This window comes from Leptonotus elevatus, chromosome 11 (genome assembly GCF_054856555.1).
Source record: "Leptonotus elevatus isolate MCC_2025b chromosome 11, RoL_Lele_1.0, whole genome shotgun sequence".
In the NCBI taxonomy this organism is placed as follows: domain Eukaryota; kingdom Metazoa; phylum Chordata; class Actinopteri; order Syngnathiformes; family Syngnathidae; genus Leptonotus; species Leptonotus elevatus.
In genome coordinates this window covers 22,957,781-22,972,097 of record NC_141249.1, presented here as the reverse complement: position 1 = coordinate 22,972,097, position 14,317 = coordinate 22,957,781, and the positions used below count along the sequence as shown (strand labels likewise).

General features: G+C 40.8%; 1 protein-coding gene across 8 annotated transcripts in view; it reads right to left on the bottom strand.

The window, feature by feature from the left end:
* Positions 1 to 13,835, bottom strand: part of kif1aa (kinesin family member 1Aa) — a 40,905-nt gene extending 27,070 nt beyond the window's left edge. For 5 of the 8 annotated variants that reach the window (XM_086088452.1, XM_086088457.1, XM_086088459.1 and 2 more), the window contains exons 1-14: positions 13,553 to 13,830; positions 10,980 to 11,122; positions 6,180 to 6,253; positions 5,906 to 6,088; positions 4,871 to 4,936; positions 4,453 to 4,631; positions 3,747 to 3,858; positions 2,865 to 2,942; positions 2,721 to 2,786; positions 2,567 to 2,584; positions 2,403 to 2,481; positions 2,244 to 2,322; positions 905 to 1,047; positions 451 to 489 (exon numbers count right to left, since the gene is read on the bottom strand). In XM_086088452.1, coding sequence (XP_085944578.1) covers positions 451 to 489; positions 905 to 1,047; positions 2,244 to 2,322; positions 2,403 to 2,481; positions 2,567 to 2,584; positions 2,721 to 2,786; positions 2,865 to 2,942; positions 3,747 to 3,858; positions 4,453 to 4,631; positions 4,871 to 4,936; positions 5,906 to 6,088; positions 6,180 to 6,253; positions 10,980 to 11,085 — 1,222 coding nt within the window. In that variant the 5' untranslated portion in view covers positions 11,086 to 11,122; positions 13,553 to 13,830. Of the gene's footprint in view, positions 1 to 450; positions 490 to 904; positions 1,048 to 2,243; positions 2,323 to 2,402; positions 2,482 to 2,566; positions 2,585 to 2,720; positions 2,787 to 2,864; positions 2,943 to 3,746; positions 3,859 to 4,452; positions 4,632 to 4,870; positions 4,937 to 5,905; positions 6,089 to 6,179; positions 6,254 to 10,979; positions 11,123 to 13,552 lie in introns of all 8 variants that reach the window. The other 3 variants (XM_086088453.1, XM_086088460.1, XM_086088456.1) reach the window with 2 other exon arrangements.
* Between the last annotated feature and the right edge of the window lie 482 nt (positions 13,836 to 14,317).

Below are 14,317 nucleotides of genomic sequence, written 5' to 3'. Positions count from 1 at the left end.
TGATGTAATTGTTTTATTTATGTATTTATGTTTGCTTTAATTGCTACAGCCCAACCATCAGCTGTGTCATTTCAGCGCGGAAGCACTGGCGTTTACAATGAGTCATGTGAGGTGTCAGCATCGCTTACAGCGCATTTCAGCGTTTTATATCAATGAATTAATTATTATTTAGCCTTTGTTATTTTAAAACAAAAAATATTCGCGTCAAAGTCAATGGTTTGCTCGACATATTTCTTTCCAAAAAATTTTTTTTTCTCTCCACTTTTTGGTCCAGAACCGGTGATTTTGAAGAAAACATTCTACTGTTTACTAAAGAACAAAAAAGCTTGAAACTTTTCCTGGTCAAAGTTTGAAAACGGCTGAGTCAGATGCTGGGCAAAGCACAAGCAAAGCTGCCATTTACATGCGTTGCAAAGCTGGCAGAAGAGCGAGAAACCAACAACAACACACGTTTCAAACCCTCAATCTCAGCAGCAGACCCTCGAAATGCTTGAAGAGAGACACAGAGAGACAGAATGAGACCTCAATCTTCAATTAACCACTGTTTACTGCTTCTAATCTTTCTCGTACAGTAAACACCCACAAGATATCATTTCATCATCAATGATTTTTAGTGATCATATTTTTTTTTATGGGTTTGCGGGCAAGTCCGAGGCCTACAGTGTAGTACCACGTTGTGCCACAACATGCCGGGGCAGCAGTGAGCTCTACTGGCTGTAGATGCAGCGTAATTTAGAACAAAAAGAAGAGGCAGGGAAATTCCATGCCTGTGAGAAATGTTGCAGTATGCTACATAAGTAATGCTGCTCTTTGGTTAAAAATTGTATAAAACACTTTCTAACATACGTGCTATAAACGTCCACACAACTTGAAAGACACTAAGCCCATATAAGTGTGCGCTCACTGTCGATGATGTCACCCAGGCCCTGTGCGAAGAGCAGGTCTTTGAGGCGGGACACCTCCTCCTTCAGCTCACGCACCAGCCGGTTGTTGGGGTCCTCATTGATGACTGCATTGCAGCGGATTTGCTTGGCGCGGTCGGCATACCTGCCATCATGAACACAAGTTGTTTATGGGAAGATAGAGCATTTATGTCTCTTGGTGGATTACATTGAGCATCTTTTGACTCTTTTCTTCTTCTTTTTGGTACCTGTGGTGCTGCCCGGTATAATTGCAGTACAAATTCATTTGGATTGGATGTGGTATAAGTCGTAGGGCCCGACCGATATGCATTTTTTTAGGCTGATACCGATACAGATTTTTGGCAGAAAAAAAATACAGATTACCGACTCATCTGACGATTATTTAAAAATATATATTTAATGCATAAAATTACCCCCCCCCCACCAATTCCTTTTCAATGTCACTTACGCACAAACCTTCACTATTAAGATTCTCTGCTTTGAATGACAAGTCTATAGTATGACCTTATCAACAAATTTATAAAAAGTATACAAGTTTATTGTATAAATTTATGTGTCAACAATAAAATCATTCTTACTTGTTTACAACTTTTTTTCTTTTACGTATTTTTATTTTGTGTTATTTTCACAAGTCTTGGCACTTACTGGGCTAACCTGGGACCTCGGAAATTGTATTTCGTGCCATGTCATGTGGAAATGTGTGTTAAGACAAAAAAAAAAATCCTTGGATGTTTGCATCCTTGAATTTTTAGAAAAAATAATGTATTTGACTCCTTGAAATATCAACTTTAAACATAACTTCAAAGGACAATGACAAAATAAAGCAATAAGAATAAACAAAAATAATAGATATTTGTTATTTGAAGGAAAAACACTCGATGCTAACTTCCGGTTAGCATTTGAATGGGATCCTCCCTTCGCTTTTAGCATTAGCGCTAGGCTAGCGATGTTTTAAAAACGAAGCATGTTTTGTATTTCAATATACAGTGGATGTAATTCTTAACGTAGTGTGTTTTAGTTTTACAGTTAACTGCAACTGGGGTGTCATTAAATAACTTAAAGGATGCTTAGGAACAACAGAAAAACATACACTACACACTTGCTAGCTACTAATGCTACGCAAGCAAAATGGTGCATTCAGGGTACTTTCACAGCGTCGGAAACTTCGCTTTTCTTCCATGATAACGTTTTAAGGGAAAAATAATCGGCCATTTGGCCCAATTGGCCGATGTTTGAAGGGCAATCATCGGCCGATTATAATCGGCGGCCGATTAATCGGTCGGGCCCTAAAAAGTAGAGATGTCAACATGCTGTTTTTACCTGAGTGTGCTGAGCGTCTCGTCATAGTTGATGTCGGCCGGGCTCAGTGCAGCCACCATGGCGGTGCGAGAGTTACCACCTGACGCAAAGTGGAAACATGTGCCATTAGCACACTTGAAATGAAAAAAAGGCGCTAATGAGAAGTTAGCTGATCCCTACCAAGATTCTCTCGGAGCAGCCAAGTCAGCACTGAATCGCGATAAGGGATGAAATTTTCCACTTTCTTCTTCTTTTTGTTCTGCGTGTTAGTTAAGGCTCGGTTATTACCTTCACCTGCTAGCTGATGTTTAGGTAGTTAACAGAAAAGCATTTAATAGACGTACCTTGTTTGTTCCAGAGTCCTGAAATGAAGTGCAACATGATTAACACACATGAATAAGAGTAAAAAGTTCTAGTGTCAATCCTGGGTTTGATCTAGTTTTGGTTCTGGTTCTGGTTCTATTTGTACATTGAGAAGGATCGAGATATTATTCTCACCACTTCTGCCAAAGCGGAGATGACTTTTCCCAGCGTGGTTAGAGATTTGTTGATGTTGGCTCCTTCCTGTGGCCCGGCACAAACCAGGTCACATGTGACAATTGGAATAGGTTTTCCTCAAGGTGTGAAAAAAAACTTTCCTACCTTCAGCCGAGTCCCTTTGGCTCCAGTTGAATCAGCTCTCTCGCTGCCGGCCAAATCCACCAAACTGATTTTACTCACCTGAAAGCGCAATAAAGAAAATATGAATAAGGCCGTGTTGAGAAGACTAGAAATGGACCGATATGTTTTTTTTTTCAGGGCTTATACCAATTACTAGTCAAGGAGACCGATAACCGATATTTGGAGAAAATATTCAATATCAGTAAAAAGGAAAAATATTGGCTTAAAAATATTCTAAATACAAATTCCAATTCTTAACTTTGTTGAAATGTCTTAAAGCATATGTTTATTGAGCAACTTTTCAGATTTGCAAAATTTCTTTTTTTATTATTATTATTATATATTTTTTTTTAAATCGTAGACAATTCCAACAAAAACTTCAGGGAGCTCCCTGGGTCATAAGTATGTCTTAAAAACTAAATGAAAACTTAAACAAGTAAATATCATAGCTCCCTATAGTTTTCTACAGTAAATATTTTTTTCCAAAATTTCAAAATAACTGAAATGTTAAACTTTCATGTATCTTTGTTTTGCTTTCAAACGAAAACAAAAGATGCAGAGAGTTCCTAGGGTTGGCAGCATCTCTTATGAAGTTAACTCATCGATCGATCTAAATAAATAGTGCCCTGAGGGCAATAAGTTATAAATGGATCTATTATCGTCCGTCAGATTTAAAAAAAAAAAAAGCAGATCCCGATATTCGTCAAAATGCCAAATATCGCCGCCGATAATCGGTCTACAAGATTGTGTGCGTTCATGTTTATGTTCTGGGAAGCTTCGCCCTTTAATACGATAGTTCTGCCTCAGTTCCTATCAGATATTTTCAAATACATCCACACAATGTTGTTTGTGTGTGCGTGTTACCTTCTCAGAGGTGTTGTCACTGTCTGCGTCGTGGCGTTTCTGAGTGAAGATGATGTTAAAAACGGCGTGCGAGCGACTGCTGGTCTCGTTCATGTTGGTAGCAGCCACCGTCCTGTCAGGGGAAAGACAGACGCTTGAGTTTGCCGGCAGAATTATTTCAATCATATTAATATTAATGGTCCCCAACTTTTTGGGCAACTATTTGCTAACTGGTGGGGAGGGTTATTATTATTATTCAATCGATTAATCGACCAATTGGATTCATTTTAATTTTGCATTTAAGTGTATTACACAAGCATTTTTCCCTGATTACTGTTCTCGATTATTAAAATAGTTGTCGATTATTTTTTTTATAATCGATTAATCGATTAATTTTGACAGCTTTAGTGTGCAGACACATGTTCTATATTAGAAAGTAATCGGCAATAGGGGTGGAGTCCGGTTAAGGGGTTTGCACTGATGTATACCCATTGCGTGTGACATCAGTTAAGGGGCGTGGCATAGTGAGAGACATCAGGAAACGATTGGTTACTCTTTATGTGAACATCTGGAAGCGAGTTTTGGCTTATTGTGGCTGCTTGCCAGTGTTATTTGGCTTGGAAATTACAAATTGGCTCAAAGGAAAAATAAATAAACGGACCAAGCGACTGCTCAAACCAAACCAAGTTGGATCCCTTGTAAGTGAAGATACCCGAGTCTGCCCTACCTGGCTTTGTTGCCAGAGTCCATCAGGTCCTGGATGTCATTGTAGGAGGTAACAGCCAACTTGGACAGGTCCTCCACGTAGGGACCCATAAGGGGATGCTCTCGCACCCGCAGGTTGCCTTTGTTCTTGGGGTTGAGCAGGTCACGTACGCGCTCGCAGTAGATTTCCATGTAGCTCACCTACCAAGAGGCAGAAAGTCAGCGCTGACATTACAGTAACAGTACAAAGTGACAGTCAACATTGTTTTTATACTCGTCATCCATTAATTGACAAAATAGTTGAGATAAAATCCATGATTAAAAGAACATTGAGATTTACTGTAGATGCATAGGTTGCGGGAAAATATATTTTTGTTTCTGCTTTGGTCACGCCACAAAGCCAATCGGATGGAAAGAGGGACAAAATGTGGGTCTCTTACCTCCACGGAGTAGGACATGCTGTTGTCTGTGTTGTCGTTGAATTTGGTAAAGAGATCTTCACACAGCTGCAAGCAAGAAAAGGACATTCATCAGGATTCCACGTAATCATCTTCATAATGGACCTGTCATGTTTCGGTTCTTTGTTTGGTATGGGTGTTCTCGTTGTTTTTGTCTGTGGTTGGTGTTTTTTTGTCTTGCGTTCCTGGTTTGTTCCCTCGTTACGTCTAACCACGTCCACCTGTGTGTGTATTCCCTTCCTCAGGTGTGTCTCATTAGTGTTGGTGTTTTTAGTCTGTTGTGTTTGTCCAGTCGGTGCGGGTGCATTGCCTATGTTGTGTGTGGAAGTTCGTGCGCCAAGTCATCGCCACAGCCAAGTCGTCACCACAGCCAAGTCGTCATCGTCAAAGCCGGGTAGACTTCGTCACCGCCAAGTCATCGTCGCAGCCAACCGAGTGGTCCTCGTCGCAGTCAAGAAAGCCATAGCCCCCAGCCAAGTCAAGTCACTCCACAGCAATTCAAGGCAAATCCGGTCCTGTCACGTCACGCACCATTCCAGTCATGGCGACCAGTCTAGTCGCGCCACGTCCAGTCACGACGACCAATCTGTTCGCGCCACCTCCAGTCACGGCGACCAGTCTGTTCGCGCCACGTCCAGTCATGGTTGTCTGCTCCCCTTTCTGTCTGTCTGCTATGGTTAATAAAAGGCCACGCATTGCACTTGATTCCCTCCATTTGGGTCCATTGTCCATCAACCAATCACGTTCCCTCATGACAGGACTTTTTCATAATGTTTGTCAAAAATCGACTATAGGGTACTTCTGAGTAGCAGAATTTGTTTTTTTTTTTAAATTGTCTTCCCCCCAAAAATCTAAATGACTCCGGCAGAACCTGTAGGTTGAGGAGGATAAATGGAATCTCTCTGCCTTAGTCAAATGACATGAAAGGGTTTGTTTACTAACGCTGCCATCGGAGATCACTTCAGCTTCCTGCCACCTGGAAGTACGCGACGTCATGGTGAAAAGGTTTGTGCGTACCAGCGGGATGATGCCCTGTTGATCTTTGACGTCCTGCTTTCCCATCATGGTGTAGGACTTGCCAGCGCCGGTCTGGCCGTACGCAAAGATGCAGACGTTGTAACCCTCGAAGGCGTGCAGCAGCATTTCCTCGCCGATGTCTTTGTAGACGAGCATTTGAGACGCGAAGTTCACATCCTCAGGCTGCCGGTGGCAATAAAAGCATACTTGTGAATATGAACAATGTACAGCATCTAGGTGTGTGTGTTGGGGGGGGGGGGGGGGGGGGTGTTACCGAGGTGTGTGACCAGTAGGAGTAATCAAAGTTGAAGCTTTTGTGGTCTTTGGCCTGTTTGGGGTTGATGATGGCTAGAAGACAAGATGAGGAGATATTAATAATATTATCCATACATCCATTTTCTATACAGTTTTCCTCATTACGGTCTCCTTGTCCCACTTTGGGCGAGAAGCGAAGTACACCCTAGACTGGTCGGCAACAGATCACAGGGCACACGTTCCGACCATTCGTACCTATTTGGAGTCGTCAATGAAGCTAGCATGCATGCTGTGTACCGAGAACAATTCTAAAGGTATATAAGAAAATTAAAAACACATTACAAATCCAAAATTTCAAAAATAAAAATGTACAAAAAAATATTGAGATGGTTTCATTACAACAATATTATCAAGCATTCATGTATTACTTTTACTATTATTCATTTTAATTTAATAAAATGTTATAATACAAAACTTGTTCACTAAATAAGACAGAAAAGGAACACAAACTTGTAAAACAGTAAAATACTACATACGTTTAAAAAAATACACAATGAAAATTATATTATTAAATATTTAAATTGATTAAATATAATAAATAATTTTAAAAACATGTTTAACAGTGAAAACACTTATTTTTTTAAACCAAATTACATGAATAAAAATACATTAAAAACTTGTATTATTCATTCAGAGATATATTTATTTATTCATTCTTTATTTATAAATGTATAGATATATTTATCTATAGATTTCAATCAAATGAAAATGCTTAGACATATTTTTTAATATAAAAATAATTAATAATTAATTAAAAAAATTACTAAAACATTATTTTTTTAAAAACAAAGCAAAAAAGTACATAACAGATGAAATAAACTGGGGGCAAGAAAAATGACCAAGATACTTTTCCACAGAAGTAAATAATTATGTAAATAAAAAAACATGATAAACAGAATGTATTTTTATCATATTTATCACTTGAGATTTTTCTTAAATGAAAAATGTTCTCTCAAATGTGATTCTATTCATTATCTATTTTTTTAATTAAATGAAAATAAATATGACATTGTTTTGGAAAAACATCCATGAGTAATTATATTTTTAATAATTGTATTTATCAAGCATTGTATGAATGTATCAGGGGAGAAAAGGACAGGCGGAAACCATCCGGTAAAACCAATTATTCTGGCCTCTCCATTTCGAAGACGAATGTCTCGTTTGAGAAGCGCCTCACCGGCCGTTGAGGACGTGACCTAGAGCGGCGGATGTTCTAATGAGTTTGCGGGCTGACGTCAGCGGCCGTCACTGTGCTCTGCTGGTGACGCCACTGAGCGGTGCTATTGGCACGCCGAGCACGTCCTTCCATGTACCACGCACACATTTCTTTTCATGAGGGCAGTGCGGGCGTGGCAGCAGCTGAGCGCGCCTCGCTCGCAACGCCACGTACACAACCTGATGACATCCAATGTGCAAGCTCGAAGTCAAATGTAATAATAATAAATAATTCTCTCTTTTTAAAACTCAGCCCTTAAAGTCAGCTCCACTTGACAATATGACATTTCGTCAGCGTTTCTAACACGGGTAGAGACACCAAAAAAAGACTCAAGAAGCCTTGCAAGAGAAGAGACAGGAAGTCGGCCATTTTGGTTCCAAGTGGCCATTTTTCGATCAGTTCCAGGGATTCTTCAAAAGCATTTTTATCCTAATGATTTTGTCCAATAGTACGACGACGTATTAAGGCCACATATAAATTATAATTTTTTTAGATGGCGGGGGCATGTTATTTTTTTGTACAAGTATCTAAGTTGATGTGTTGAATCTGCTGCTCTCAGTCATTCACTTGCATTTACCTAAAGTATGCTAGCTTCTGATTGGTTAGTGTTAGTCAGCTGATAGGGGATCAGGAAGTGTTGTCGCTCTCGCTGCTGTATATGACGAGTAAAGTTTCAATTAAGAATGGATCCGTCTCCGTCCTGCCTTATCATTTTATAAACAGTGTTCCACTAACCACCAACGAATCCTCACATTAGTCGTAAGTTTTTTGATTTGCACGTTTTTTCTCTGAATATTGACAAAGTTTTAGAAATTAACAACAACAAAAAACAGGAAACTCCAATATCTCGTCATTTTAAAAATTCCGCCCCAAAAGCCTTTTTCACTTAACAACATAAAACTTGGTAAACATGTCAATCATGAACAGCCCCACAAACGAGTCTCAAGAGGCCATGCCCGAAAAGACTCACGAAGTTTGTCATTTTGGTTGAAGGGCTCCATTGGTCTATTAAGCTAAGTCTAAGGGCTCTCCAATCCAACAGGAGGCCTCTTATTGCTTCAGCTCAGTGCCTTGCATCTTAATTCATCTCAGCGTGGGAGAACCCCAAACAGCCCTACCCTTATAAAAAAAAAGATGTCTGCCATTCTCCTGCCCTGTGGGAAGCAGCCTGTCGACCAGCGTGGCAACAAAGACGACGGGAAGACAAGGAGACGTTTATATGCCGCTGCTGTCACTCTTCCACTGCAGAAGCAATGAACTCCCTCACATCCTCTTGCCACACACACACACACACACACACATGCACACACACACACACTCTCCCAAGACACATCCAGTCATCACGGAATGTCTATGGGCGAGTCTTGCGGACACCAGGCTGCATTGTAATGAACTTATCAAGTGAAACTGGGGTTCAAAACAAAATAGAAAAGAGTCAAGACTATTATGAACCAAAGCAGACAGGGTCAAACACACAACATTGTGGAGCGGCTACATGTCAGTATCTACGGTAAAACAGTGACTAATGACTATTATGGAGAAATGCCAAGAAACAGAAAGAGACAGGGCAGTCCGGGTGGATTTACCTAAGTGAAGCGTAGCTCGCTGTATCCTAAACATGGATTCACACAACACTGTGGAGCAACCACGTGTCAACGTCTACTTAGGGGGAATAGGGAACATTATGCCAAAATGCAGCTCACCAACAAGAAATGTTGCATATTAGGTGGAACAAGAAAGTGATTGTAGCCCACTGGAACGTAAACATGGAGACACACAACATTATGGAGTGACCACATGTCAGATTCTACAGGGGAAAAAAGAGACTATTATTGAAAATTTTGGGGAAACAAAAATATAAGTCAGACACGCCGTGTAGCTTCCCGGAATGTAAACATACAGTAGAAGCGCCCAACATTGTGGAGCGACAACATGCCAGCCTCTCCTGGATTTTTTTTTTTTACTATAATAGAAAAATACAGAGAAACAACAGAAAATGACTTATGAGAAAAAATAATTATCGTAGTTCCATGAAACAAAAATGTGGATGACACAACATTGTGGAGTAACCACACACCAGTCTCTACTGGGAAAAGACACCTATAATGGGGAAATGTCGGGAAAACGAAGCAGCCTATATCTCCCCACAACATAAACATGGATGCACACAACATTGTGGAGTGACTGCATATCCCAAGTTGTGTTTTAAAATGAACGTGAGCTCAGCACAAAAAAAAAGACAAAAAGTCACACAGCTGAGATGAGACGCCATGTTGTCGTTTAGTCAGCCATGACGCGACAAAGGGGGGAAGCAAGGGTTTAAATTAGGCCAAATGTTAAATATTTCACTAGGCTTCATCTATTATTGACGTGTGGCTTTAACTTGGTGAGCAGACCACATATCCAGTGTCTCCTCCAAAGGCAAAGCTATGTGTACATATTGACAGCATACACTAGTCAGTCGACAAATGCCGTTTTAGGGGATCCAACTTTCGACAGCAAAATGACACGCAATTTAATAAGTGTGTGGAGAGAATATTATACACTGTGACAGAACCAGAACCAGAAATAAATTGCCGTATGTTATGGCATACGTCAGCCGGAAGGTGTGGCCTAAGTAATAGGGGTGGGCATCTTTGACTGTCGCAAGACTCGATTTCGATTTTTGGGCCTGCGATTCGATTCGGAATCGATTTTCGATTCAAAACGATTGGATTGACAATGATTTCTGCTTCAATTTATAGATGTGCAAAGAATCGTCATGATCGACTCCAGTCTGGCTCGCTAATGCTAATGAGCGCGCTACTCGTGGCACTTTTATCACTCAAAAGAACGGCTATTCATACAAATAGCTTTGGAAATGTATACAGTTAAGCATCTTAACGTTACTCACCGGCATATGCTCTTCCTACACCGGAATTTTTTTTTTTTATTGGCATAAGTTATTCGTGACTTTTTCCTTCGACTCGCTAATGTGACTACAACTTAACTGTGTATCAGAACGTGCGGAACCACACTGCCCCTAAGTGGTCAAATCGGGTACATGAACAGCATTCCCAGTAAAGGCACACACAAACAAGGGCAAGACAGTATCAAATAATTTCAATAAAATTGATTAATTTAATTTCATTAATTTAAAATCGATTCTGGATCGTACTAAATGAGAATAGATTTTTGGGCACACCCCTACTAAGTAACATAATACAAGGAAAATGTATAATGCTAGTAATGTTATCATCTACTCCTAATTAGATTTTAACTTTTGAGATCTGCACATTATTTGGCAATCTGTATTGTTTTTTTCTGCCAAATATCTATTATCAGCATCAGTCTCCAAAAAATCAATATTGGTCGGGCCCCATTTACCACCATGTAAATACAATTGACATTACTATAAAACAGCACTCAAAGTAGAGCGCTGACTTCTGCCAAAGACACATTTCTTGTAATTCCGAATTCATGTTGGATGACAAAAGACATTATGGAAATTCTAAAGATGAATTTTCACACATCGCAACAACACATTGAAATTGAACTACTCACTGGTAGTGTTTCCTGTCATCTGGATGATGCATTTGCTGTCTTTGCTCATCTCCCTGGAGTTGAAAGGTCGGACTCGGACCGCCACCTTCACAGAGGCCGCCGCCATGGTGCACTGTCTTTCTTAGCCTTGGACAAGCCCAGCTCTGTGGAGGGAATCGAACAGGAAATCCTGATTAGTCAACGAGACAACTTTCTGTATACCAGAGCTGGATAGTTAAGAATAACCTGGTTTTATGATTTGATTTGATTTGAGTCCACCAACTCGGTCCACAATCTCACCACTGACTCGAGTGATTTAAGTGAATCCGGTGTTACAGATCAAATATGACCTTTGGGTCGGATGTTTGGGACAATGGCGGCACACGCATGGTCAGTAAAAGTGAGGGGCCGACAAAAGAAGTGCAGGCGCAGCTAAAAACGTGTCCCGGGATTAGAGCTCCACATTCCCGGAGCTCACGGAACGAAAGAGTGACTCTAATGTGTGCCGGGAAAAAGCGTGACTCATCCCTTCCAATCAAATTAATGACGATCCTCATCAATAGCACCCAGAGGGCGACTACAGGAAACATTCAGAGCAGTCAGAGAATTGGTAACAGGTAGCTGAGTAGCTACAAGCTAAATTGCTAAGATGGTAGGTAGGCAACCATGCTAGTGGGACAGAAAATGACTAGCTGATAGGTAAGTTGCTAACTAGGTCAGTACTAGCTTCACACCAATTTGTGGCGCTAGCTAATTATTATTTTTTTTGACATTTAAACAGGGGTATGTAGACTTTTTTTTTCAGAGACATTGCTGCCCTTCCTACTAAACTGGCAGTGTCTTGTCTATAACATTAGCACTTTGCTAATCTAAAAGTGCCTGGTTAGCAAATGAGCTCTTAGCTTCTCACCATTTTGTGGCGCTAGCTAGCTAGTTACCTATCGACAGTACTTACTTAGCAATCTCTCCGGTTAAGGGGATACTTGACTCATTGAGCCATTTTCAGCAGTAAAAAGTTAATATTTTGTCCAGAATGACTTGATTATTTTTCATGTACAATTAATACCTTTAAAAACTAAATTTTCCACTTGCTGTCGACTGAAGATGACACCGCCCGTGCTGAGGAAGTAGGTAACGACCACTGATCTGAATATTTTACTGGATAGCCGATAGCCCATACACGCCCATCCGTCCGTGCAAGTCGTTGAAGTCACAGGTCGGCCATCTTGCATTAATATGTCCAGTAATACATACAGAACAGAGGTAACGACCAACCATTGCTCAGTTTGCTGAGCCAAACCCAGAAAACAGGTGAGCCATGATTGGTCGTTATCTACTTCCTACAAATTGGTGAGAAGCTAAAAGCTCATTTGCTAACCAGGCACTGTAGATTAGCAACGTGCTAATGATATAGACAAGCCACTACCAGTTAAGTAGGTAGGTAGGTCGGTCAGCAATATAATGTCTCTGATACAGTGGATGTAAAAACTAAAAAAGTCTACACACCCCTGTTTAAATGTCAGGTTTGAATAAATCATATTTTTGGATACACATCTTAAATACTAGGGATGTGGCTATGTTCAGAATTAACCAATCACATGAAGCCCATGTCAACGTCGACACTCCTGTCACCATTTAAAGTGCCTCTAATTAACCCTAAATAAAGTTCAGCTGTGCTCATTGCTTAGCGGTCGTTAGTTTAAGTCCACTGTAAGCAAAGTATCTAAGATACTAAGAAGTCTGGACACTGAAACACTGGCGAGACAAAAGTAATTGGACACCGCTTGGGTGTTTTCTGCCACGAAGGCGTCCGCTTTCTTCCCACTATAATATTGCATTTGGGGTTTTATTTTGCCAAAAGGACATACTCCCTTGATACTGGCCGAAATGAGGTCTACTGAAGTACGCCGTCACATCACGCTGGCATTTTTTTGGCTGAGTCATCACGGTTGTCGGCTCCGCCAAATAGCACCTAAAACGAACATCATGTGCCACGCATTCAGGCTGTTAAGAGTGGCATCTTGTTTATGTCAGTCACTTGCCACTTAGTATAACCTCCACACACACACACACACACACAAGTAAACAATGATTCAGTGAATTTTCTATACCTCAGTGTGATTTTTGTGTATGTGGGCTGGTAATGTAATGACAATGCAGGACAGTCAGGGCGGTCACCGTGCTGCTGGTGACAAAAGGCTACACCTCATGTCACTCCCAAGATATCAAACCTGAACCATTTTGACAGAATCCCCACAATTATTTTATAATAAATAAATAAGCTGTCACCAGCATACAAATGTCATTTGACACAAATGTAAATTACACGTCAATTAATGTCATTATGTAAACAATGATAATTCAATTTAGCCCTCTAAACTACGTTAATATTACTTGCATTAATATTATATATTAACGTCTAAACACATGACAAGTGTCCCGGGGGGAGGCAGTGGCTGCCTCTTCAATGGCCGCACCCTGAGCCCACGTCCTACGGTGAGATTTAAAACACACACAAAAACATCAAAACGTGCCCCCCCAAAAAAAAAAAAAAAGTGACATAAAAGCAAACATATTGATAAAATAGTACATACGTGATGTAAGCACCGTGTGTGTGGGACTCCGTCGTGTTTTTAATTGGATCCTTTCCGCCTACTAGCAGCCTCCATTAAGACGGAAGGGACTCGGTGTCCTCTGTCGACCCGCGAACGGAGGTGCCTTCTCGGGGAAGGTGGTGGCCGCGGGTGCCGCTGACAGGCGGGCCTGGGGTCTGGATAGTGGTGTCCAAAATGGTTGTGTCGGAGGAGGATGCTGTAAACGAACCACAGGGCGGTGACGTCACCGCCGAGGGAGGTAACAGCATCAATGCGGTGGGTCGGAAGAGCGCGGCGGGGGAGAGGGGCGATAGGAGGAAGAGCGAGGAGGGATGAGGAAGTGCACCTTGGCGATGCTTGACGTCAGACCAAAAAATTACGTTGCTTTTTTTTTTTAAATCAAGAATATATATAAATAATTATTTATTTTTTGGGGGGTCAAACGTACAATGATTATAGACGTATAGATGAACATTTATTGACCATTTATTATCGAGTGGGTAACACCTGCAGTAGGGCCACAATAATGATTTTCCATTAAAAATGACTTGAGAGCACATCACTAGTATCAACCTATCTTACCAATTTAGCAAAACATCTTCTAGCTACTACTAGCAAAAAGCCAGCAAAAAAAAAAGCAGGTTAAGAGCGCCCCCTACAGCTACTTTTGTCTCCATTCTGCCATGTCTTCACATAAAGGTGCGACCATCCTAAATTATATAGACCAGCTGTTGCCCTCCAGCCAAATGTGACGCACAGTATTTC